The sequence below is a fragment of the Urtica dioica genome, chromosome 12, assembly GCF_054948205.1.
Source record: "Urtica dioica subsp. dioica isolate 48M chromosome 12, U.dioica_male_clone48M_v1_H2, whole genome shotgun sequence".
In the NCBI taxonomy this organism is placed as follows: domain Eukaryota; kingdom Viridiplantae; phylum Streptophyta; class Magnoliopsida; order Rosales; family Urticaceae; genus Urtica; species Urtica dioica.
The window spans coordinates 12,164,173-12,190,524 of record NC_142767.1 but is presented as its reverse complement, the minus strand read 5'-3'; the positions used below and the strand labels follow the sequence as shown (position 1 = coordinate 12,190,524).

At 38.4% G+C, this 26,352-nt stretch overlaps 3 protein-coding genes across 4 annotated transcripts; 2 read left to right on the top strand and 1 right to left on the bottom strand.

Moving 5' to 3' along the window:
- The first annotated feature begins 1,356 nt into the window (after window positions 1-1,356).
- LOC149379161 (factor of DNA methylation 4-like) lies at window positions 1,357-4,870 on the top strand. Of its 2 annotated transcripts, XM_089602404.1 has the most exons (6): window positions 1,357-1,519; window positions 1,829-2,114; window positions 2,212-2,360; window positions 3,802-3,996; window positions 4,103-4,315; window positions 4,403-4,870. In XM_089602404.1, exons 1-6 carry the CDS (start codon window positions 1,484-1,486, stop codon window positions 4,634-4,636), a joined length of 1,113 nt encoding a protein of 370 aa, XP_089458530.1. In that variant the 5' UTR covers window positions 1,357-1,483; the 3' UTR covers window positions 4,637-4,870. The 2 variants fall into 2 exon arrangements, with proteins under 2 accessions (XP_089458530.1, XP_089458529.1); XM_089602403.1 differs by having other exon boundaries at window positions 4,103-4,870.
- A 5,372-nt stretch (window positions 4,871-10,242) lies between these two features.
- LOC149379160 (factor of DNA methylation 1-like) lies at window positions 10,243-12,130 on the top strand. The gene is made up of 5 exons (XM_089603662.1): window positions 10,243-10,593; window positions 10,718-10,866; window positions 11,185-11,379; window positions 11,467-11,679; window positions 11,767-12,130. Exons 2-5 carry the CDS (start codon window positions 10,720-10,722, stop codon window positions 11,998-12,000), a joined length of 789 nt encoding a protein of 262 aa, XP_089459788.1. The 5' UTR covers window positions 10,243-10,593; window positions 10,718-10,719; the 3' UTR covers window positions 12,001-12,130.
- A 12,590-nt stretch (window positions 12,131-24,720) lies between these two features.
- LOC149379159 (expansin-A4-like) lies at window positions 24,721-26,105 on the bottom strand. The gene is made up of 3 exons (XM_089603298.1): window positions 25,850-26,105; window positions 25,407-25,725; window positions 24,721-25,298 (listed from the first exon to the last, which is right to left on the bottom strand). Exons 1-3 carry the CDS (start codon window positions 25,989-25,991, stop codon window positions 24,989-24,991), a joined length of 771 nt encoding a protein of 256 aa, XP_089459424.1. The 5' UTR covers window positions 25,992-26,105; the 3' UTR covers window positions 24,721-24,988.
- Window positions 26,106-26,352: the final 247 nt, after the last annotated feature.

Genomic DNA, 26,352 nt, shown 5'->3' with positions numbered 1-26,352 from the left:
CTTATTATTCAAATAAGATCAAACACACAAATTTGTTTTGAATGTATAACACAATTATTTGGATAAAAATCCAACGTACAATCGACGACCGTGCCATCACCCCCACTAACTATCATCCTCGTTGGTGTCGGCCGATTCTCTCCGCCACCGCTGCGACTGTTCCACCACCCGCACTAAGCATTGTCCTCGTCGGTGTTGGCCTCCTCCGTCTGCATTTCGCGATGCCATATATTTGCTGATATATTTGGATCGGAGAGCTCTGAAGCGGAGGGAGGAGCGCGAGCCGAGGGAAAAGCGGGATGGAGAGGCAGAGAATGGTCGCAATAGTGAATAATTTGCTTCTATATAGTCTTTTTGTGAGAGAGAGAGAGAGAGAGAGAGAGAGAGAGAGAGAGAGAGAGAGAGAGAGAGAGAGAGAGAGAATGAGATATGAATAATAAAGCTTGACTCAGCCGAAAACAATGTTGTCTACAGTATGGATTCGGAAGATATTCAAAGCAACTAATTGCACTACAAAAAAAGAAATAAAATATTATAGAATAAATCAGGTCAACGTACATTAAAGCTGCATTATTTGGCTGCGATCAAAACATTGATACATGTTTCTAATCAACCAATTTTAAGAGAGGTTAATTTAGTAATTTATTAAATGACTAATAAAGTCACAGGTCATTTGTGGCTACATCTGAAATTTAAATGAAACATTGGTTACATTATAATACCAACGTTTCAAGTGACTTAGTCCGATTAATTTTTCAAATAAAATAAATAAAAAATGATCAAAATGGTACCCGTAAACATTTTTTAAATTCTGATCTCATCGTGACCAGTGTTTTCTGAAGCGAAAAATAGCTAGTATCGTAGAGAAATTATATATATATATATATATATATATATATAAAGGAGAGGAAGGATCCTCTCTCACAAAACACTGTTCAATATACATTATTTAAAGAAAAAAGAGATTGGAGCATAAAACTCAAGTAGTGTTCATTCGTATTGAAATTTTTGTTATCAGAAAGATAAAAATGTCTCAAAAAAAATTTTAAATACATTTTTTTCAAATCTAAATATTTTTGGACATGTTTCTATATATTTGTTCCTCCATATTGAAATATATCAATTATTTCGCACTATCGACGAGAGGACGCCACCCTCTCACAAAATAAAATTACTATTTATTCTACAATATCTAAAGTATAGAGAAATAACATATATTGAAAAGGAAATAAAAGATTATGGAAAGATTATGGCCAAAAGAAATATAATATATCGACTGTTCATTCTACAATATCTACAGTGTGTCTGACTCAGACCAAAAGAAATAAAATTATGGAAAAAGATTTATAGCGAAATAACATGTTGGTGATCAGATTGTGCTTCTCATACAATACGTACCAAAAAACCTTTACTAAAACGCGTTCTTCACAATTCTTGTTATTCCACACACCAAACTAGTCCTTCAAGAAGCTTTTTTTAGCTCATGGATAATGGAGAAAATGCCAGTGCCTCGCAGACTGTACGTTTTCGCTCCAAAATTATAAATTTTATGTTTTATCTTTTCTGTACCATCTTTGCGTGTTCTTCTTCTTCTTGGGTGTTTACCTTTCTCTCTATTTCAATACAAGCCCATAGTAAATGTAGCGTTTCCCTTAACTTCTCGTCTAGTTAGATATTCTTCGAACTGAAATTTGGGACTTTTGAGAATCGGCTAGTGTGGTGCTTTGGTGGGGGTCTAAGACATTGCTGAACAAAGCAAATTTGTGTGAATAGTTTTTGTTTTTTTTGTTAATATTCTGTACTCAACTTCTTCAGTGTGTGATTTCAGTCTTGTCGGGCGGGTTTTGATCCTCAAGCTGAGCGAAACGAGCTGCGCAAAACAGTCTTGAGGCTGTCAAAGGAGATCGATTACAAGAACTACAAGTATTCGGAGTTGGATTTCAAGTACAACGACACGGTCACTCTCTTTCGCAAACTTGCGACGAGGCTCACAGAGATCATCAGCTCCAGAGATAGAAGCTTGTCCGAGCTGGAACACAAGCTACGCGAGTCATCCGAGGTTATTCAACGACTGACGAGCGAGAATGATAGGCTTGTGAAACAGTGTAGCAGGGGTGAGTAAAAAACAAATTATGTGCTTGCTCAACAATAATGCTGTTTCTGATTTTAGCTTTTTTTTTTTTTTTTTTTTTGTTTCAAAATTATGTGTAGAAATGAGTGCGAGGCAATTAATCAATAGAAATCTGGAGAACGATTTGGAAAGGCAAAGGAATCAAATTGAGAAGCTGACCAAAGAGTTGGAGGAAAGTAATGCACGGAAAGATTCGGTTCAGAGAGATTTGGAGGACGAGATAAAAAAGGTAAAGGAAATTAGAAATCGAATAGTCGCCGAAAGTTTTTATTTTTTGTTCATGTGGATCTTGTAGCGTCTTTTGACTGAAAATTATGTTGGAATAAAGTTAATAAATTTTATTTATTAACATGTGGTTGGCTGATTTGTGGCAACAATTCCACTCATCGGAATTGAATATTTGTTTGCCAAAATCGGACCTAAGGTGAATGAGAAAGTGACGAGCTGCGAGGTCGAGCTGGACGAAGTGACTAAGTCATTTCAGCTCGACTGGCGAGCTCAACTGAGTAGCTCGACTGGGTAGGTCGACTGGACGAAGTGACTAAGTCATTCCAGTTCGACCAGGCTAGGCCGACTGGACGTAGGACGAAGTCATTCCAGCTCGACAGGGCGAGACCAACGTACTCGAAGTGACGACGTTATTCTGGACGAGCTCGACCAGGTGAACTGGACGAGCTCGACCAGACGAAGTATGACGAAGTCATTCCAGCTCGATTGGACGAGCTCGGCCAGACGAGGTGACGAGCTCGACTGGAAGAGCTCGACCAGTTCAGATGGAGAAAATGTACGTTTGAGAATTAAAGCCAACGGTTGGTGTGCTTTAATTCAATGGGTTTTTTGAGCTTTAAATGCGCATTATGGCTGTGTAATAATGCCATTAAGGCTGGAAAACGTTGGACTGTTTCGCATGGTTTGAATTCAAAGACGTTGTGTTAATTGGTTGTTTAAACCTGCGTTAAATGCCTTTATGGCTGAACGTTTTGAACTTCAAACCGACGTTGCCGAGCCTTGGCCTATATAAAGAAGCTTCAGCTTTCATTCCAGTAACTGAGAGAGTATTCGCAATCCATTTTTTCTCACTGTTCCCGAGCTCCCTCTCTCCCAGAAAATATTTCTCTTTTCTTTGGTCGTGGTGGTAGTTTCGCACAGGTTCCAGTTCGCCGAGAGAGTCAAGTGGATTGGTGCTAAACTTGTCTCTGCAAGTCGTTGTATCCTGGGATGCTTTCGCTCACGTGTTCTAGCATCCGTGGGAGGGCGATAAAAAGCTTCAAGGAAACCGTCCAACGGGCCTCGACTTTTTATTCAGATTTGTTTTTCCGGTTCAAAGGTTTAGCCGGTTTTCCTGTAATTATTTTACGTGTATTTTTCTTAGCATGCAACTTGTTTTTATTTTACGTCAATATTATTTGTAATATTGCTAACAAATTACCTCTTGAGTTCTGATGATTAGTTCATGTTGCCAAGGAATTAGAAAACCATAAGAAATTATTAACTCTATCATTTGAGCGTTTAGAAAACTGAGCGTTGTTTCAGATCATATCAATGCTAGTTTTTTTTTTTTCAGAAACTGATGGTCATAGTTTATCTGACATTGTTGCTAAACTCGGATCTTCATTTAATCATTTCAACTGAATTAAATTCATGATGTGTTTTGATATAAACTGGCGCAGTTGAAAGAAGAACTGAAAGATCAGAACGAGATCGAGAGGAACAGTGAATCCAAAGCTCAAATCGACGCTCTGATCAAAGAAATGAACGAAAAGGAAGACACAATTTTTTATCTGCAGAAAATGAACAATATTCTTACCGCTAGAGACTTCGAGAGCAACAACGAATTCAACAACTGCCGTAAAGAGTTGATCAATGTAAATAAACATATTTTTTTTCAAGTCCAATAATCTTACATCCCTGAAAACAAGAATGGCCTGGCATTATTTTTTATGTATTTTTATTTTTTTATTTTCACGGCAGGGTTTGCAAGACATACTGACAAGGAGGACAAAGCTGGTGATAAAAAGAATGGGAGAGTTGGACGAAATCCCTTTTCTTCAGCTGTGCTACGAGAGGTTTCCGGGGCAAGACTGGGAAGGAATGGCTGCGAAGATATGCTCGTTCTGGCAAGAGAAAATCACCGACCCGCATTGGCACCCTTTCAAGATCGTCGACTCCGACGGGGTCACGGAGGTACGTTCGAAACCTATACGTGTATTCTTTTTCTCGGAGGCGAAAAAGTGTTTTCTTGTTTCGATTACGGGCGAGATGAAACTACAGGAGATAGTGAACGAGGAGGACGAGAAGCTGAGATTGGCGAGAGAAGAGCTCGGCGAGTCGGGTTACAAGGCCGTGAGGAACGCTCTGTTGGAGATGAACGAGTACAACCCGAGTGGTCGATACTCAGTCCCCGAGATTTGGGTCGAGAAAGAGGCAAGGAAGGCCAGCTTGACAGAAGCCATTCGCTACGTCTTGCAGCTACTCAAGGCCAAGAAAAAGAGAAAGCGGGCTTAGTCTCTCTTAACCCCCACTTTGGCAGTGTTGAGAAAGAATGTGCTTTCATTTTGTAAATTCCATGGCTTTTAGATTTTGATGTAGTTTTCTCAGATATCGACCACTTTAGCATTTTTGTAAATGAATGAGATGAAGATTATCTATGTATGTATATATATATGGCCTATGGTTTTACTGCATTACTGCTGTGAACAGATCAGGTTTTCAAGCTCATATATAATTTACAGTTCACTATTTTTATTTGGTTACAACATCACATCCTTGAGAAAAAACACAGAAGAAAAATAAAGTCCCTGAAGATCCAACAAAATGAAATGATTTTTCTGTCTCAATTAAAGTATTGAGCCTCCCCGATGTCTATGATTTATTTCTTAAAAATGAAAATGAACTCATGGTAATTATTGTTAAGGTCGCTATTCTAGAGGAGAGAAAAATAGGTTTTCATGCAACCGCAAAATCTGATCATTCAAACCAAACCGCACTCTTTTTTAAACCACCCCATTAAAACAAAAAGTTCTTGGACAACCCAAACCTCAATTGTTTTGGGTTTGTTTTATTTTTTATAAATGTGAAAATCGAGTTGAACCAAACCAATCCGATGAACGGCAAGTATTATATATGTACTGTTTTTAAAAAATATCATTTTTTAAGTAAAATTATAATTAAATCAAACAAAATTCATTAGTATATTTTATTAATTGCGAATGCATTGAAGATTTGATAATTAATAATATGAGTCATTTTTGTTTTAATATGTAAATTTTCTTAAGATAAGTAAATTTTTTATTTTAATTATTTGACATAACGTATTAGATATAACGTACATACATAATTTTCGTTCGAGTTATGAAGTCATTTGTCAAGAATTATAATCCAAAATTACCAACCCAAACCAACCCTATTATTTTTGGTTTAGTTTGATTTGGTTTTACCTTTCAATCGGGTTGATTTGGATTTTAAAACTAAAAAATTAGTTGTAGCGATTCGAGTTGATAGCGCATGAAAAAACCAACTAACCCAACCCGATTACACCCATACTCAATACAATAAAAAGGCTAAAAGACTAAACAAGAGTTGCATGAATAAAAGTTAACCCAAAAGTGAAAATTAAAATGCATCATCACATTAATTGACTTTTGTATGAAGTAGTTAATTTAAACTAATTCCTTAGCAAAATGGCCAATATTTCATAAGTTATTGTATGGTAGACACTTATAATGTTGAAATATTATAATACCCCTTCATGTTTGGGTATATACTACTTGATTTTGAAAATAAAAGTCGTACGTGATTTTGATTAAAAAAAATTAGCTCCCAAACCTAATTTTGGTCGATTAATCATTTTTCGAAATTGTCTGTATTTATTTTCATCAAAATTTCTTAATTTTTAGATTTCTGGTCTTCATGTTCGTGTTCACGTCTTTGAACCACTTTCCCCAAGATTTCAATATAATTAATCCAAGTGTCCAAACTTTTAATCCACTATTTTTTTAGTTGAGTTGTTGAATTATTTCATTTTGACAAAGAAATCGTACGTGATTTTGATCAATTTATTCTGCTCCAAAATCCAATTTCGGTCCATCAATTGATTTCAAAATTGTTTGTTTTGATTTTCAACATAAGTTCTACTTTTAGATTCCTTGTCTTATGTTTGTGGTTCATATTTGGGAACCAATTTTTCAAGGATTTCAAAATAATAAATCCATGTGTCTAAAATTATAATCCATTGTTATTATTTTTTTTTTTGTAGTTGAGTTGTTTGGAGCCTTCGACTTTGTGGATAATCTATTGAGCATCTTTATATACTAATATAAATGTGGATTTGGATTTAGAATAATAAGAACTTGTAGATAGTGGGAGGTTCACATCAAACATTGACTCACACGAGCGAAACAAGTCTTCTTTTCGTGTTATACTTCATTCGCATATCAGATCTTCTTCTTCGTAGGTCTTCTGAGAAGTGTCTTGATGGTGGGAGGTTGGATAGAACTCTCTAACAAGTCAATTACACACAAAATAGTGGATTAAAATTTTGGACACCTGAATTAATTATTTTGAAATCCCGAAAAAACTGGTTCGTGAACGTGAACACGAACATAAAGACTGACCAATTGAAATTGACCTTGACTAACCTAGTTGGACAGTGATGGCGACGAAGATCAACAACGATGGCGATGGAGATCTACAACGATAATGACGGACACCAACGACGATGGTGAAGGAGATCGACGGTGATCACTACTACAAAAAAAGCTTTTAGAATCGACTTGTCGCTTCTAATTAGAAGCGGAAATTAAATTGCAGAAGCGATATGGCGCTTCTTAGCCATTCACCAAGTGCGGTCTTTAAAAATTGGAGTTTTTGAGATTAGAAGCGACAATTGTTGCTTCTTAAAGTTTGATGCATTTTAGAAATTTCACGAAAAGTTAGAGCGGGTCAAAATTCCCTCTTTTAATTTTGACTTAACTTTAGAAGCGACATATAGCTTCTAAAAGTTAAGCGTATGTTAAAACACACTCTTATTCTCTTCATTCAAATAAACAAGAAGAAATGAGTTTAAGAAAAGATATATATATATATATATATATATATATAGAGAGAGAGAGAGAGAGAGAGAGAGAATAAGAAGGAGAGGACGACGACGGGAGCTTGTCCAAGGTTAGTAAAAGGAAATGCGCTTTACTTCTTCCATCGATGGCGTCGGAGATCGACGGTGAGATCAATGACGATGACGATAAAGATCGACGACGATAGCAACAAAGATTGACGACGATGGAGAGTTCGACTACGACAAAAGCAACGGATGCGACGACGTTTGGGTTAGGGTTTTGAGCTTCACGTTTTAAGGTAGAGTGAAATAGTGAGGTCGGTATTGGAGGGTGAGTGAATGGATATTTTGGTGATTTTTAATTTTTTTTTTTTTTTACTAATTTACCTCAATTTTAAAAGATTTGCCTATTTTGCTAAGCACAAACTTTAAATGGTTAGATAGCTACATAAAAGAAATGACTTGTATAGTTTATAGATTTAACTAAGCAAATTTTGTGCGAAGTTACAGATATCTACTCGTGGCACGTAATTAATCGAAGCATGAAAAAGAAATCTTCCTAGTGGCCCACAAATTAAGTTTGCAAAATGCGGACAATTATTATCTCTAGAGTCTCTATTGTTATTTATTTTGCTTGGTTTATGTCATTGTCAACAAAGTCATGTTTTCCATCTTTTATGTCATTTACATGATTAGTATTATTATATGTAGAATTAATAAAATAGTTTCCCCCTAATTAACAGTTTGTGTTACAATGTGCCACTCGTAATATAAAAATTTGATATTTTTCCTTTAATATTACGTTGAGTGTTATTACACTCCTTCTGCCTCATTTAAGGTCAAACCGTCAGTTAACTAGTCACGTTTTCATCACGTGGGAGTCCAATATTACTGAAGTTACTTTCTCCTATTTGATATGTGAATATTAAAAACCTTTGTGAGTATTAACGTTTTGAATAATATTCACTGAAAAAAAAAATCACGAGAGATCGAAAGCTGCAAAGTTGTATTATTTGATTATAATTATGCCATCAATCCTATTGATTCCAAGTCTACCACATGTTTGATCATTATGACATGTTCTCTTATTTCGTAGAGGATAGAAAAAATATATGATTTGAAGAGCTTCCACAAAAATTGAATATTGTGCTATGTACGACTTATGAGATTGCTTGGTTTCGATACTTACTTATCGACATGCGTGTCTCTCTTCATCAACCTACTATGTTCTGCTTCGCCAGTAATAATGACATTCGAATTGCTTAAAATTTGGTGTTTTGTATTGCTTAAAATTTGGTGTTTTGTAAGAGCATAGAAGCACATTAAGATTGATTGGCAAAAATCATTGTGAATTCAAAAAGGGATGCTAACATACTAGTTCCTTATTTTTTTGTGCTAAAATCATAATTGTTGACATTTATATAATCAAAACTTTATCTTATATAATCATAGGCGTTTGAAACAGCACAAAAAACTATAATAATGTTTCGACCCCAACATTATTAAATTATGTTTTGATTGTTTGCAGTTTTTTTTTCTTCAGATATTAGAATATATTTTAGCATTAATATTTTAGATAATAAAATAATACCGGAATTAACCGAAACAGAGTGTACTATCCCGATTTGGCTGAAATTCTAGTATTTTTCGGACCGGATCATTTCGGCCATTTGAAACCTGAAATTTCAGTAAGTCGAGACTTAGGAAGGAATTTTATGGATTCCAAACGCCAAGGATATATGAGAAACCAAGCTTAATATGACCTCACATTTGAAAACAAAGTTCCATGATGAACCCTTAGGAAAATCAAGCTTTTGAATAGGTAAAACGTCCAAAATACCCTTGTTAAAAAAATTCGGAACGGTTAAAAAGATGAAGTAAGAAACTTGCAAATTTATGAAAAAAATAAAGGTAAAACCTTCGAAGTTAATAAAAAAATGAAGCCAAAAACTTTGAAGATAGATTATTCTGACACTAGGGATTTCGTTGTTTTTTTCCTTTATATTTTTAATAGTTTCAAAAGTTTTGCATTAATTATTTTTAGTGATTTCGAAGGTTTTGCTTTAGTATATCTAGTTGTTTCGAAACTTTATTAGCATTTTAGATGTCTTATCTATCCAAAAGTTTAATTTTCTTAAAATGTTCAATATGAAGTTTAGTTTTCAAACATTAGGTAACATTAATAACATTGACTCCTCAAAATTCTTATACGTTATACATTATAGGCATGGCTGCGTATAGCATAGCACGGAAACGACAAGAAGAGAAAGAAGCAAACAGTTATTATTTTTTTCATTGATAACATTTGAGTTTGATTTCTCAAAATTCTTATACATTATAGGCATGGCTGCGTATAGCAGCACAGAAACGACAAGAAGAGAAAGAAGCGACATTTATTATTAGTCTGGCTTGAAAGAAGCAAAATAAAATATATAAATAATAATAATAACAAATGATTACTACGGCACGCGAAAATATTTTCTAAATGCTTGTCTCGTGACCAGTGTTCTCTGAAGCGAAAATAACTAGTATTAACATGGTAGCGATCGGTTTGTGATTCTCATATCATATGTACCAAAAGACCATTTACTAAAACCCATTCTTCGCATTTCCTTTGATTCACACACCAATCAAACCAGTCCTTCAAGCAGCTTGCTTCCCACTTTTTTTTTTTATATAGCTCATGGATAATGAAGAAAATACCTCGCAGATTGTACGTTTTCGTTCAAAAGATTATAAATTTATGTCTTCTCTTTTCTGTACCATCTTTTCATGTTCTTCTTCTTCTTGTGTATTTACCTTTCTCTCTCTTTAATACAATCCCATAGTAAATGTAGCGTTTCCATTAACTTCTCGTCTAGTGAGATATTCTTTGAATTGAAATTTGAGTAATGTGGTGTTTGGCATTATCTGTTGTACAAATCCATATTATTATACATAGCAAATTTGTGTGAATAGCTTTATTTATTTATTTTTTCAATTTATTTTTCTGTCTCTATCCATGTTCATTCAACTTTTTTTTTTCCCCTGTAGTTGATCACTAATACCCAATAATAACAATTTTGTATATAATAGCGAGTGAATGAATATTGTGTACTTAACTTCTTCAGTGTGTGATCGCAGTCTTCTCGAGCGGGTTTTGTTCCGCAAGCTGAGCGAAAGAAGCTGAGAGAAGCGATCTTCAGGCTGTCAAAGGAGATCGATTACAAGAACTACAAGTATTTGGAGCTGGAGTGCAAGCACAATGACACGCTCATTCTCTATCGCAAAGTTACGACGAGGCTCACAGAGATCATCGACTCTAGAGATAGAAGCTTGTCTGACCTGGAACACAAGCTACGCGAGTCGTCCGAGGTTATTCAACGATTGACGAGCGAGAATGACAGGCTTGTGAAACAGTGTAGCAGAGGTGAGTGAAAAACAGTCTGTGCTCGCTCAACAATATTAGCCCCTTATTGCCGAAATTCTGATTTTAGCTTTTTTTTTTTTTTTTTTTTTTTTTTTGTGTGTGTGTGTTTTGAAATTATGTGTAGAAATGAGTGCGAGGCAATTAATCACTAGAAATCTAGAGAACGATTTGGAAAGGCAAAAGATTCAGTATGAGAAGTTGGCCAGAGAGTTGAAGGAAAGTATTGCACGGAGAGATTCAGTGCAGAGAGATTTGGAGGACGAGATAATAAAGGTAAGAAATCAGAGTCGAAGAGTTACCGAAATTCTGTTGATTCTTGTTCGTGTTGATGTTGTAGCGTCTTTGGACTGAAATTTACCTCTGAGTTCTGTTGGAATTCGAGAACCATACGAAATTATCAAGTCTATCATTTCAGCGTTTAGAAAATTGAGCATTGTTTAAAATCATATCAAATTGCTGGTAGTCTTATTTTTTTCTTCTTTCAGAAACTGATGTTAACAGTTTAGCTGACATTGTTGCTAAACTAATATCTTCTCTTAATTATTTCTACTGAATTAAAGTCATGATGTGTTTTGATAAAAACCGACGCAGCTAAAAGAAGAACTGAAAGATCAGAACGAGATCGAGAGCAACAGCGATTCCAAAGCTCAGATCGACGCTCTGATGAAAGAAATAAACGAAAAGGAAGACACAATTTGGGATCTGCAGGCACTGAACACTACTCTTGCCGCTAGAGACTTTGAGAGCAACAAAGAAGTCAACGATTGCCGTAAAGAGTTGCTCGATGTATAACAAATAAACCTTTTTATTTTTCTAAGTCCAATAAAAACAAAAAGGTTCTTGAATTTTTATTTATTATCATTTTCACGGCAGGGTTTGCAAGACATACTGACAAGGAGGACGAAGATAGTGATAAAAAGAATGGGAGAGTTAGACGAAATCCCTTTTCTTCAGCTGTGCTACGAGAGGTTTCCGGGGCAAGACTGGGAAGGAATGGCCGTGAAGATATGCTCGTTCTGGCAAGAGAAAATCATCGACCCGCATTGGCACCCTTTCAAGATCGTCGACTCCAATGGGGTCACGGAGGTACGTTCGAAACCTATACGTGTATTCTTTCTTCCCGAGACGAAAAAGTGTTTTCTTGTTTTGATTACGGACGAGATGAAACTACAGGAGATAGTGAACGAGGAGGACGAGAAGCTGAGATTGGCGAGAGAAGAGCTCGGCGAGTCGGGTTACAAGGCCGTGAGGAACGCTCTGTTGGAGATGAACGAGTACAACCCGAGCGGGCGATACTCAGTCCCCGAGATTTGGGTCAAGAAAGAGGCAAGGAAGGCCAGCTTGACAGAAGCCATCCGCTACGTCTTGCAGCAACTCATGGCCAAGAAAAAGAGAAAGCGGCTCTAATGTGCTTTCATAGACTAAATGTCATGGCGTTTAGATTTTAGTGTGTAGTTCAGAGTTCAGATATCGATCAGTTTCTCGTTTTAATTGTAAATGAATGAGATGCAGATTATGTATACCTATGGTTATTGTTTCCTTTTTCCGGGTTACAATAACATCACACCCATTAAGAAAAACACGAAGAAGGAAAACAAGTGTTAAAAATGACACCCTTTTTTTCGATATTAACTATAGTCTCGTAACTCAATTTGCTTGATTAGTATTCTCATACTAGGAGGGCTAAACAGGTAAAAGTCCAATTTGAGGGTCCTTGAAGAAAATAAACACATGTTTAAAAAATATATAAACGTCTAGTTTATTTTTCTCTAAAAAATTGTATGTTCTTGATTTTTTTGTTAACCACATGTCACCGCTTGTGTGACTCTACATATTAGGCCCACTAGCCTCATTCTCGCCCACCACCAGCTTAGCTGAAAATCACACTTTCTTAATGACTCCAATAGACATTAAAGTGGCTCTGCATACATTATTTTCATTTTTTGAAAATTATATTAAACCCGCACGATTTTAATGACAAATCACTAAATTATGTATGAAATTCTGATTAGTCACAAAGACAAGATGTCGCACACAAAGTGTTGACAATGTGTCCGACAACTTGCTTGAACACAGATAATGGATAAACAACAATCAGTGCGATAAGAAGTGAAACACAATATGATTACCCAGTTCGGTGCAATACACCTACGTTTGGGGGCGCTTTGCCAGTGGAAAAGATTTCACTATATAATAGTCAATAGTACAAGCAAGGTCTTATATGATTACAACACAAAATCAAGGCCCTAGTAACTATTACCACGAGTGAATACCTAGACCAGAGACTCCCCCTGAATTTGAGATCCTCCTCAATTCCACTCTTCGAGCAAGCGCCTATGCTCGGATGTCTTCGATCTTCAAACGCACGTGAGTCTTCAATCACGTAAACACATGACCCAAAACACTCAAACACTCAATCTTCTGGAATAGTATTTGGTGAATGACACCGCTCTTGTCAAAACACAAAGCCTCCCAATCCGCCGGTCTTGCACGTCTAGGAGCTCTAAGTATTTTGAAAAAGCGTCAAGGCTGGTAAGGGGGGAGTGCAAGGCTTTTATAGCAGCTGTACAATCCTGGAAGTGTATCTAGGGTTTCCTTACCCATTCTCGCAAGAATATCACGCAATAAAGTCACCAGCGAGGCAATCTGGCAAAACCGGAAACTTGCCAGAAATACTGTATGCGCACAGGAGGAAAGATGTCTTACCAGAAGCTGGAGCATGAAGACCGACATCTTTCCATACAACTTGCACTAAAAAAATAAAACCAACATATAACGTAACAATAATATCCCCCTTTGGCTATTTTTTAGGCAAGCACTTCCAGAGCAGTTCTCAACCAAGCGTCATGATCAGAGAAAAACGTCAAAATAAATGACCTCATGTCAAAATAAATGACCCTCATGATGCCTCTCCCCCTGATTGCCTAAAAAACATACCAAAGGCAAGGATCGATTAAGACAGAGGGAGGAAAAACAGCAAACAGTCTAAGCATATACAAGAGAACTGAAGCAAGCAAACGGTATTCAAAAAACAACATAGTCTGAACATAGTCTTAAACAAACAGAGAGGCAACTAAAGTTAAACACACATAAGCTGTAAAAGGGTTCCCGTTGAGGCAAACAACATCAACAAGCAAAAAAAAAAGTTCAAGGGTTACAGACCATAGACAAAAGGAACTAATGGGCAGTAGGTTGGGCGGAGTCATCATCACTTTCATCACCTAGGCCATTTGTGTCACTGTTGTCGTTCCATTCACTGTCTTCATCACCTTCAGAAACAACAGCATCATTGTTTTTACCGGAACGAGTGGTGGCCACATCATCATTACCAGGAGAAGCAGTTAAGTCGCAAACAAGACCTTCATATATGGACTTCCTACGAGAGAGTGTCTCGATGGTCTTCTTGAGGATGTCAATCTCCTCACTGAGCTCTTTTAAAACGTTCCTATGAACTTCTTCAGGAACATGACCCAACTTCATTGAGCTACCAGAGGCGACAGATGTCGCGACATAAGGTTTAACAAGATCACGAGCATGCTTCCCTTCGAAAAGCTTGTGACTGATGGTAAGAACACCTGGCCTTTTCCCTGCCATATCTGTGCTATGCAGAATATTCTTGTTTTGCTTAAGAAGAATGCCAGTGATGATGGATGGGAACCTAATGGGAAGCTTCACGGCATAAGATTCGGCATGTTTTGCCAAATGATCAAAAACAAATTCTCCAAAATCAAAGGAAGAGCGAGTACATATCTGGTAGATCAGGCTAGCCAGCTCTGCCTTGATGCTAGACCCATGAGAAGAAGGAGCCCAGTTGGCGATGCCGATGCGATAGAGAACTGAGTACTTGGCGGTGAGGCCAAACTTTGGTCTCATCACCAGTGATCTCTCTTGCAATGACGTCTAGAGAAGGAACACGATCAGCGGTGATAATTTTCCCTCGACCAAGGAAATCATTGATAACATCTGGGGAGATCTCAAAACAATGTCCTCTAACATAGACCTTCCTGAACTCACCATCATCAGGAACATCAAAGGAAGAAGAGAGGTTGACAATAAATTCGTTCACCAGAGCGGGGTAGTAGACACCAATGTTGGTGACTGTCTTGAGCATCTCAGCATCGTATAGGAGCTCCATGACGACATCAATATTTTGAGCCTCAGTAGACAATTCCTTCTCAGGAAAGATGGCTCGGTGATACACAAATATCCACTTAAGAACTCTGTCTTCCTTGTGAAAAGAGACATTGTCAATGGGAGCAGCAGAGACATTCTTTGGAAGCTTTTGACCTCCAACTGATCTCTTGTTTCCAATCCCAAGAGATTTCACAGGTTCCTATTCTTCACCTTAATGGGCTCGTCAGCAACAGGCATAGGCGCCACATCGGGCTTTTTCGCTCTCTTCTTGATCAGACCAACCTTAAGCTTTCTCTTCTTTTTATTTTCCTTGATAGGAGTAGCAGACTCACTTTCCTCCGTGATCTTTCTCTTCTTCTTCCTCTTCTCAGACAGAAGAGTAGCAATACACACGTCATCATCATTCTGAACTTTCTTCTTTAGAGATGTAAGAACATCCTCTCCAACATCTTGCCTCTCATCAGTTTTATCTTCGTCCACTTGTGCCGAGGATGTCAGGACATCTTTCACAACATCTTGTCCTAGACCCAAAATTCCCCCAATCACATCATCATGTGGGGGTTCTTGCTCATCAAGAAGAGATTCCAAAACATCACTATCTCTAGGGTTCTCTTCAACATGTTCAGAAGGAATAGAGGTATCAGGATTACCTTGAACCTTCTTGTGAGGGCTTTCAAGATGAGGGGTGCTTGTGTGGGCTTCTTCCATGGAAGTGACATTAACATCCTCTCTCTCGTCAGAAGCGCTACTGGAACTGACATCATCTGTGATGTCGGTGATTGAAAGAGCAGCTTTCTTGATCATGGCCTTTCTTGTGGTGGCAAGGGAAGGGTTTGCAGGTGGAACTGACGACCCAGCAATGGCACCTCCGGCCTGACCATCGGCGCGATTACCAAGTCGCATTCCACGAACCCGGACCCTGTGCTTGTTGCTTTCCGGCTAAAGCCCAGCCCTTTTCTTAGCGTCATTCTTCGTCTTCATCTCAGTATTTTCTTTCTTCTCTGACCTCGTAGTGTTTATGCCGCTTCTTGTACCCACCATAGTGAAGATAAAACTGAGATAACTACCACAAATATAATTGTTAGAGGAGGTGGTTACCCAATTCAAAGAATTTGTGTGAGAATAGGGCGAGAAAACATGGGAGAAAGCTTTAGCAAAATTTGAAAAAGAGGTAACTTCCTTGTCTTTCTCGAGAAATAAACCGTCAGTTGCATGTGAAAAGAGCTGAAGAAAATCAAAACGATGCCGTACAACAAAACGGGCCTTGCCCCAGCTCAAGCCCAAACACAAGATAAGTGGCATTTTAGGTCGGCAAAAAAGTTGAATGGGCCAACCAGACAAATGAGCCCATGAATACACACTAATGTAAAACAACGTAGCATAAAACAAAGACACATTATCAAATGGGAGAGGAAAATCACAAACAACCATCTATCCACATCTCAGTAATTGCTATTGTTCGATTACACATAATCCTAGGGAGGATCTGAGACTTTCTAACCTATTCGCATCCAAGGCCTTTGTAAAGATGTCTGCAAGTTGGTTTTCAGTGTAGATATATTCGAGTTTGATCTTCTTATCTTCCACTAGATCCCGAATGAAATGGTGCCTGATTTCAATGTGCTTTGTCTTACTATGTTGGACTGGATTCTTTGAAATATTGATGGCACTGATATTGTCGCAGAATAATGTCATGACATCTTGTCCGACACCATATTCAGCAAACATCTGTTTCATCCAGAGTAGCTGAGTGCAAGTGCTTCCAGCTGCAATGTATTCAGACTCAACTGTGGATAGGGAAATGCAGTTTTGTTTTTTGCTGAACCAGGAAATAAGATTGTTTCCCAGATAGAAACATCCACTAGAGGTGCTTCTTCTATCAACCGTGCTCCCTGCCCAGTCAGCATCACAGTATCCCACAAGCATAGAAGAGGTATCATAAGTATATAAAAGACCAAATTCAGCAGTTCCGAGATGTACCTCACAATTCGCTTGGGTTGAGCCAGATGGCTTGCTTTGGGGTTAGCCTGATAACGTGCACAGACCCCAACCGAGTAGGCTATGTTTGGTCGGCTGGCAGTAAGATAGAGAAGACTGCCAATGATACTTCTGTAAAGGCTTTGATCAACAGATTCACCATGCTCATCCTTAGTGAGTTTAACATGAGTAGCGGCGGGGGTTCGCTTGTGAGAAGATTTTTCCAAACCAAACTCTTTCACAATGTTTTTAGCATATTTACATTGGGAGATAAAAATGCCATCATTCATTTGCCTGATCTGAAAACCCAATAAAAAATTAAGTTCACCAGCCATGCTCATTTCGAACTCAGACTGCATTTGTTGCACAAAAAGGTCCACCATCTTGTTCGGTATTCCTCCAAAGACAATGTCGTCAACATAGATTTGAGCAATCCCGAGGTTTCCATCCTCCTTCTTTATGAACAAGGTTTTATCAACTCCACCCCTAATATAGCCATTCTGCACAAGAAACTGAGTTAGTCTTTCATACCATGCTCGGGGTGCCTGCTTAAGACCGTAGAGAGCCTTTCTAAGCTTGTAGACATGTTGGGGCGAGCTGTGATCTACAAAGCCTCTAGGTTGGACAACATAGACTTCCTCATTCAAGTATCCATTGAGGAAAGCACTTTTAATGTCCATCTGGAAAAGCTTAAACCGGAGATGGCAAGAGATGTCTAGCAGGAGTCTGATGGCTTCAAGTCTAGCCACAGGGACAAAGGTTTCATCAAAATCCACACCTTCAACCTGTGTATAACCCTGTGCAACAAGTCTAGCTTTGTTTCGAGTTATATTTCCATGCTCATCAAATTTATTTTTAAAAATCCATTTAGTTCCAATAACATTAACATTATTAGGTTTAGGAACTAACTCTCAGACTTCATTTCTCACAAAATGAACAAGTTCCTCTTGCATGACACTGACCCATTATTCATCATCAATAGCCTCATTCATATTCTTAGGTTCAATTTTAGAGACAAAGTAGAGATTACCAATCATCTCCCGATAATTTACAGGCGCTTTTGGGCGAGTGCACATACCTTCACCAATGTCCCCAATCACCTCATGAGCAGGGTGATTTTTCTGGATTCTTCTGGAAGGAATTCTTTGTTCTGGCGAGGGGGATGACTCTTTATCAGGAACAATATCATCCACTTCGTCACCAACATCTGTCCTGATACTAGTGTTCGGCGAAATGTCGTCCACAATATTATCAGCATCTGTCCTGACATCTGTGTTACTAGGAAACACTTCATCTTCATCATTAGCACTTTTAGAATCATCATAATCATCATTAACCACTACATTTATGGATTCCATCATAGACTTAGTGCGTTTATTAAAGACACGATAGGCTCGACTATTTCTAGAGTACCCAAGAAAGATACCTTCATCACTTTTGGGATCAAACTTGCGTCGAGGGTCCCTATCAGCAAGAATATAACACACCGAGAAAAAGACATGGAAGTACTTAACATTCGGCTTTCTCCCCCTCTATATTTCATAGTGAGTGATAGTAGTACTTGGATGAATAGTTACTCTATTATGAATATGGCAAGTCGTGTTGAGAGCTTCAGCCCAAAAGTGAAGATGAATGTCTTTGGCCAACATCATCACTCTAGCCATTTCCTGAAGGGTTCGATTTTTCCTTTCCACAATCCCATTCTGTTGTGGTGTGATGGGGGAAGAGAATTCATGAGCTATTCCTTCTGCAGTACAAAAGTTAGTAAAACTTATATTCTCAAATTCCCTCCCATGGTCACTCCGGATTCTGACCACTTTGCCAATGCTTTCTCCTTTTTCTCTTTGAACTTGCTTGCATAAAGCTTCAAAAACAACAAAATGTCAGATTTCTCACGGATAAAATCAACCCAAGTATACCTGGAGAAGTCATCTACACACACGAACACGTATCTCTTCCCTCAAAGACTTTCGACCTGCATTGGCCCCATCAGATCCATGTGAAGAAGTTCCAGAACACGCGAGATGGTAAAATGTTGCACCATCTTGTGTGACTTCTTGACTTGTTTTCCAATTTGGCATTCACCACAGATTTTTCCTTCAACAATCTTTAGATCAGGGACACCGACAATGGCATTCTCAGATACAATTTTCTGCATGCTCCTGAGATTCAAATGACCAAGCTTTTGATGCCATAGCTTGGCTTCGTTTACCTTGGACACAAGACACTTGTTGACCTGAGTGTTTGTGGCAGGGGACCACATGTAGCAATTGTCTCAAGACCTGGTTCCTTTCATAAGCTCATCCTGTTTCTCATTTATCACAACACACTTATCACGAGTAAAATTGACGCGCAAGTTCAAGTTACAGAGTTGACTGATACTGATAAGATTAATAGTAAGACCTTCCACTAGTAAAGCCTTAGTTAAACAAGACATACCAGAATAGTTGAGCTGACCTTTATCAATAATTTTGGCTTTCACTCCATCACCGAAGGTAACATGGCAATTAGAGTAAGGTTTTATGTTGGTCAGGAAAACATGAGCACCATTCATGTGGCGAGAACAACCACTATGAAAATACCAGTCGTTACCGATGGAGGCACTCAGAGATGTGTAGGCAATATTGGCACGATAAGATGCATCTTTCACTCTTCATTCCATCCAGGAAGAGGATTGACGGCGAGGTAGAGCATGCCTGGGGGAAGATTGATAGCAGAAAGGCTGAATATGACCCATTCGACCATAATGATGGCAGACCCAACGAGGTCTGTTGATAAGAGACCTGGTTGTTCCATGAGGATGTCGCTGATGTTGATTCTGAAACTTGTCATCGCCAGATGTTTGAGACATTTTGCGCGACATCTGGCCAGCTGGCTTTTGGGGAACAAAGGTAGTTTGAGATGTGGAAGCACCATGAGTATAGCCAAGCCCCTTCATGTTTTTTGCAGGTTTTCCAATAGTTAGGATTTTATCAAGGCTGTCGGTGCTAAAGTTCAACATCCTGATGGATTTGGTCATCTGGTCTAGCTCCCCATTTAGGCGGCTTACTTCGCGTTTTAGATCAACAATGGTTTCTAAGAGCCTTATCTTGTCTTCAGTAAGAGAGAGAATGAGTGCACTCTGCTTGGCAAGGATCTGAGACTCTTAAACCCATTTAGTATGTAAAACATTATAAGCATCATTCATAGTGTCATCAGATAGTTCATCATCAGTAACAAATTTCTTTGAGGATTCAGCAGATTCGTCAATAGATTCAAGATTATGAGTAGAAATATGGCCTGTGAAGGCAACAAAATTGCTTATTTGATCAGAGTCACTATCTTCTTCTTCCTCATCAGATAGAGTGACATTGTATCCCTTTTTCTGATTTTTCAGGAAACTGGGACACTCCTTCTAAATATGCCTAAAGCCTTCACACTCATGACACTGAATACCTTTGCCTTTTCCAGAGCGTTCACCACTTCTGCCGTTTCTGTGAGGGTTTCCATTCTTCTGGAATCATTGCTGAAAGTTGTCTTTGACATCTTGCGGGACATTCTTCCCAGTCATCTGGTTGAATCTCTTCATAACCCTGCTATAGTTTTTGGCCAGCATAGTAATAGTATCATCAATTTCATTATCAGAATCAGTGTATACCTGCTCATTCTGATCATGAATAGAGCTTTTGAGAGCCATTCCTTTGTGTTTCTTCTCCATCCTGGGAAGAGATAGCTCGAAGGTCATGAGAGATCCCATAAGTTCATCATACTTTAGCGTCTTAAGGTCATGGACTTCTTCTATCGCCGTGATCTTCATTTTGAATTTTGAGCTTAAGGCTCTCAGGGTTTTCCTGACAAGATCTTCATCGATCATAGGTTTGCCGAGAGAGTAGGATTCGTTGGCAAGATCCCGAATACGCACATTGAAGTCGGCAACAGATTCATCTTCAAGCATAGTGAATGCTTCAAAATTTGTAGTGAGATACTGAAGCTTCTGCTCTCGAACTTTAGTGGTTCCCTCATAGGCAACATCTAGAATTTCCTAAGCTTCTTTGGCACGCGTGCACGTGTTTATAAGCCTAAACAAATTTTTATCAAACCCGTTAAAAATAGCATTGTGTGCACGAGAATTACCCAGAGCCGCCTCATCCTCAGCAGGACTCCAGTCCTTCTCGGGTTTGGGACCAGTCACAGCTCCTTTGTCATCGACAGAAGCTGGAGCTTCCCAACCATGGATCACAGCCTTCCAAGTTCTGCTATCGAGGGATTTCATAAAGGCGCTCATACGGGCTTTTCAATAACCATAGATGGTTTCATCAAGGACTGGAGGATGATTGACCGAGCCTCCCTCTCTAGAACTATCCATATCTGGTAATCAGAAAAAAAAAAATACCCAGGAAACCACCAAAGGATCTAGGTGCCTGCTCTGATACCAATTGAAATTCCGATTAGTCACAAAGACAAGATGTCGCACACAAAGTGTTGACAATGTGTCCGACAATGGATAAACGACAATCAGTGCGATAAGAAAGTGACACACAATATGGTTACCCAGTTCGGTGCAATAAACCTACGTCTGGGGGCACTCTACCAGTGGAAAAGATTTTACTATATAGTAGTCAATAGTACAAGCAAGGTCTTATATGATTACAACACAAAATCAAGGCCCTAGTAACTATTACCACGAGTGAATACCTAGACCAGGGACTCCCCATGAATTTGAGATCCTCCTCAATTCCACTCTTCGAGCAAACGCTTATGATCGGATGTCTTCAATCTTCAAACGCACGTGAGTCTTCAATCACATAAACACAGAAACCAAAACACTCAAACACTCAATCTTCTGGAATAGTATTTGGTGAATGACACCGCTCTTGTCAAAACACAAAGCCTCCCAATCCGCCGGTCTTGCACGTCTAGGAGCTCTAAGTATTTTGAAAAAGCATCAAGGCTGCTAAGGGGGAAGCGCATGGCTTTTATAGCAGCTGTACAATCTTGGAAGTGTATCTAGGGTTTCCTTACCCATTCTCGCAAGAATATCACGCAATAAAGTCACCAGCAAGACAATCTGGCAAAACCGGAAACTTGCCAGAAATACTGTCTGCGCACAGGAGGAATGATGTCTTACCACAAGCTGGAGCATGAAGACCGACATTTTTCCATACAACTTGCACTAAAAAATAAAGCCAACATATAACGTAACAACAATGTATTTCATATGCTATTAGATATTGTTAAGCCATTTTTTGGATTAACACTTACGTTCAAAGCGACTTCATTTGCTTTTTTTTTTTTCTGGTCCGAGCAACAGTGCCACAAAGAAAGCTCGAATTCTTTTATTGGATTTCGAGCAGCGGCCAGACAACCGTAGGGATGGTAATATCTATCCATTGATTCCATCTCACATTTTCACAGCAATCATTCCTTTTATTTTGTTTTGTTTTTCTCATTAAACTGTTTCCGTTCCGTTACTATAGTAAAATAGAAGGCTTAGGTTCTCTATGTCTGTGGAGAAATGCCGTTACTTCTAATTATTGTCGCGAATATGCCAAATGAATCGGTACAAGAAGGAAGAAGAAATAGCTTTCTTTTTCTTTTTAGTGATGAAGTCAAATAAATAAAATAAAAAAAAATGAAAATTAGGGTGGGATATTGTGGGAGAGTGAATGGTAATAAATGTGGATTCACATGTTTAACTATACATGGTCTACCGTTTATGAGGGAAAAAAAACTTGAAATAGCTTGTGGAAGTTGAAACTCCTTTGGTAATAAAAAAAAAAAAAAGACATTCTCGATTGATGATTCTGGCCGTTTCGCAAAGGCTAGTGTGGTTCTCCGTGGGTTCATGAACATGATCTTGCTTGGGTCTAGATTGGTGAACAAAGGAGCACAGTGTTGATTACAGGATCGGCAGAGATTTCCAAGAACACCGATGGTAAACTCAGGTGTGCGAGAAAGGAATTAGTCGTGACTTATAGCCAAGACCCCTATTGAAGCCAAAATGGACTTTCCTATTTCGGCACAGTTTGCAAAATAGTTCCCGGCTCCCTTCTGATCAGTTTCGAGGCATGCACCTGATAGGAAACCTGCGTAAGTTCCTTGTTGAATGAAATATAGTTCTTCAACTTTGAGTGCGCTTTGGCTTCATGGTCAATTTAGTAGGTTAACTTATAATTACACTTCGTACGAAAAACAAGATATGATTTCAAGATCTTCCACACAAACTTAATATCGTGCTGTGGCATGTACGACTTGTGAGATTTCTTGGTTTCTTGACATGCGTCTCTCTCTCTTCATTGACCTGCTATGCTCTGCTCCGACAGTAATAGTGACATTCGGGTTGCTCGAAGTTTGTTGTTTTTGTAATACGGAAGCACATTTCGAGAATAAATGCTAACATATTAGTTCCATTTGATTTTGTGCTCAAGTCATTATCGTTGATATGCATATAATCTAAAGCATGTATCTTACATAATAATCATAAGCGTTTGGAATACAACATAACTATTATTATGGTATGACGCTAAAACTCTTATGGAATTCTGTTTCGGTACTGTTTTTGAGTTTTTTTTTTTTTTTTTTTTTTTTGTTTTTTTTTGTTTTGTTTTCTGAATATTAAGTGTTGTGATATGGTCCAAGTTGATAAGAGAAATGTTCCAAATAGGATATATAAACTCCACCAACTCTCTTACACTCTCACGTGCTTAATTGGTTGGATCCCATAAAATCAACTCAATTCTGCCCAAAATTTTTGTACACTCATTCATCATGTACACACTATATCTACCCTACGTGACACAAAGTAAACCCCATATCACAATTTTCTTCATGATGATTGCTTAGAAAAAAATGTATAAAAATAATAATAAAGGAGCCTCAAAGCAAATGGGAATGAAGTCTTAGAGCCTATAAATACTACACCATCAGAACAAAAAAAGAGGGAGGCATGACGGAAGAGAAAAGGAAGAAAAAATAAGAGAGGTACAAATTTGAAAGCAAAAAAAAAAAAAAGAGAATTATAAGCCTAATGCAAATTCAAGATTCACATTTATAAGAAATTAGAGGTAAAAGTGAGGTCGGAGCGACGGAAATAAATTTTCCGCTCCCCCTCTAGCTCGATTAACAGAGGTAAATATGAGGTTGGAGCGACGGATATAAGTTCTCTGCGCCCCCTCTAGCTTGTTTCCTCTATATATATTTTTTTTACAGGCAAAACAAAAAAGATCGAATTGTGATAACACTAAGAACGGAGACGAAGAGACGAATTCCAAGGCAAACCACGCCGCCCTCCTCGAATTCCCGAAGGCATCCTCGCAGTCGTGACGCTCAAGATATTCTAATTCGTTACGATGCTCCCGGAACCGTAGGAGATTCGACGCTCGTAACCTAAAAACGAGACACGTCACAAGCTCGACACCTCGACTAGTGTCCCGTGAATGTTATCCGAGAAATCGCATTAACATTAGGATATATTTTAGTTTCAGAACTTTATTATTACATTTTTTATTAATGAATTGTGCTGGAATGAACTAAAATAGAGTGTTCTGTCCCGATTTAGCTGAAACTCTAATACTGTTAGCACGGGAACATTTCAGACCATATGAAACAAAAAACTCCGGTAAGTCAGTAAAAAATTAAATGGATTCCAAACGCAAAGGATTAATATTGTCCTGGACTAGTTTTCATTCAATGATAAATCTCACCCCATTTCTCTTGAATTCATAATCTCTTTGTAAGATTTCAGTATTTTTATTATATCCGGTTGATTGAGCTAGTCGTTGATGTCATGCACCTTTTGCGTATAATATTTTTTATTTTATTTTTATTTTATATAATTAAACAAAAAGAGAGGCAATCACGCTTGATGTCGAGTTTATTTGTTTTTGCGTGTCGAAGTTCATGCTTTCTACCGTGATGTACCGTTATTCGCGCGTAGTGTTAGTGTACGAATTTTGTTCACACTCTTTAAGAAATTAAGAAGAAGATGAAGCTGATAGTCACATGAACAACACATTGACTAATGTATAAAGATCATAATTATTAAAACGAAAACAAGAAAAATTAATTATCAGAACAAAGTATGCAAATTAACACACCATAAGAAAGCTGCGGGCCATGTGCCTTTGAAGCCGCTTCAGCTCTTCTTTCTTTTACACTTCCAGATATTTCTTTTCTTTTTTTTTCACCTCCCAAAATGTCAACAACAAAAATTATACCCCCAAACCCAAACACAACAAGGATTATATCATGTATGTATACGATTAATAGAGAAAAAAAGCATGAAAAGTATGATTAGGAAATTGATTTAGACCCTGAAGTTCTTGCCGGAGAAAGTCTGGCCGAATCGCCAATTGGAAGGGACAACGTTGTATGAGGTGGAAGTGCGTCGGTCACTGCCTGTGACCCTGAACGAGAGTGACTGACCAACCAGCACCGAGTTTGACTGCCAATTCTGACCCCAATTCCTGCTCAGACTCATCCACCCAGTCTTGGACCCTTTCACGCTCACCCTCACGATATCCCCTGCACCCGCAACGTTGGTCACCAGAACCAAGTTGAAGTACTTGAACCCGTTTATGGTGAACCTTATTCCTCCTTTCTTCCTACACGCCACCCTATAATAAAAAAAAAAAAAAAAAAAACCCATTAATCCTTAATTACAAAAAATAAAAACTACTAAAAGTGATTTTTTTTTTTTTATAAAATTTTTAAATTAAATTTACCGGCGGTAGGTAATAGGGACGATGCCGGCACGGTATTTGGCGATTTTGAGGAACATGGGCATGGCGAGGTCGAAATGGGGGCGGGGCGGGTTGCACCAGCCGCCGTCGTCGCTGCGTTGGGCGAAGTTCGGCGGACAAAAGTTGGTAGCCGTCACGAATATCGAAGGGCTGCCCGGAAGGCACCATTGAGGTGTGTTGGCGCATTTGATTTCGAAGCACGAACCGCACTTGAGCCCGCTGTTGAACAATGCCGTGCTCAAAGCCGCCGTGTTCACGCCGTACCCTTGGCTGTAAAGGTTTCCGTACCCGCACGCGCCCCCTAATTACCAATAGTAGGAATTTGACAGCGTCAGATTTTTTGACTTTTTGACTGACATGTGTGTAGTGATGCATCATTATATATTATATAGATATAAAATAAAAAGTGGGAAATAAAAATGTACCCATTGTGCCTGACGCGTCACTGCCGCCGTAAAAAGTTGCGTGAGCGCTTTGCCACGATCCGCCGTTGTAGATGCCCGGGATTCGGGCGTCTACGCTGATTGCGGCTAGTGATAGTAGTATGAGAATTGAGATGGATGCCATGCTATGGCTCTTTTTATTTTTCTCACTTGGTCTCTTTTCTTTTTTTATTTAATGTGAAGAAAGAAGAAACAAGTGAGAGAGAGAGAGAGAGAGAGAGAGAGAGAGAGAGAGAGAGAGAGAGAGAGTTTTGTTGGTTTTGAGTGTGGAAAGAAAACAAAGGATGTGTTGCTATTTATGCACCGAGAAAAAGAGACAGGGAGATGGAAATAAAGAGTATTATAAAAAAAATAAGAATTGTCAAAAAGTGAAATTTGAGGGAGGTATGAAATGAAATTGTGACCCTTAATTAATGCTGTTTGGTCTCCCATTTGCATTCTAGTTAAACTCCTTTATTTTATTTTATTTTATTTTTGGCAGTAAT

What these genes read in the sequence shown, in the direction of transcription:
- LOC149379159 (XM_089603298.1), bottom strand. Translation starts at nt 25,991, where the DNA reads ATGGCATCCATCTCAATTCTCATACTACTATCACTAGCCGCAATCAGC. An exon ending in TGACGCGTCAGGCACAATGG is followed by an intron (nt 25,726 to 25,849) that starts GTACATTTTTAT and finishes ATTGGTAATTAG; the next exon opens with GGGGCGCGTGCGGGTACGGA. An exon ending in GTCCCTATTACCTACCGCCG is followed by an intron (nt 25,299 to 25,406) that starts GTAAATTTAATT and finishes TTTTTATTATAG; the next exon opens with GGTGGCGTGTAGGAAGAAAG.
- LOC149379160 (XM_089603662.1), top strand. Translation starts at nt 10,720, where the DNA reads ATGAGTGCGAGGCAATTAATCACTAGAAATCTAGAGAACGATTTGGAA. An exon ending in GCCGTAAAGAGTTGCTCGAT is followed by an intron (nt 11,380 to 11,466) that starts GTATAACAAATA and finishes TTTTCACGGCAG; the next exon opens with GGTTTGCAAGACATACTGAC. An exon ending in ACTCCAATGGGGTCACGGAG is followed by an intron (nt 11,680 to 11,766) that starts GTACGTTCGAAA and finishes ATGAAACTACAG; the next exon opens with GAGATAGTGAACGAGGAGGA.
- LOC149379161 (XM_089602403.1), top strand. Translation starts at nt 1,484, where the DNA reads ATGGATAATGGAGAAAATGCCAGTGCCTCGCAGACT. An exon ending in ATGCCAGTGCCTCGCAGACT is followed by an intron (nt 1,520 to 1,828) that starts GTACGTTTTCGC and finishes GTGTGATTTCAG; the next exon opens with TCTTGTCGGGCGGGTTTTGA. An exon ending in GCCGTAAAGAGTTGATCAAT is followed by an intron (nt 3,997 to 4,102) that starts GTAAATAAACAT and finishes TTTTCACGGCAG; the next exon opens with GGTTTGCAAGACATACTGAC.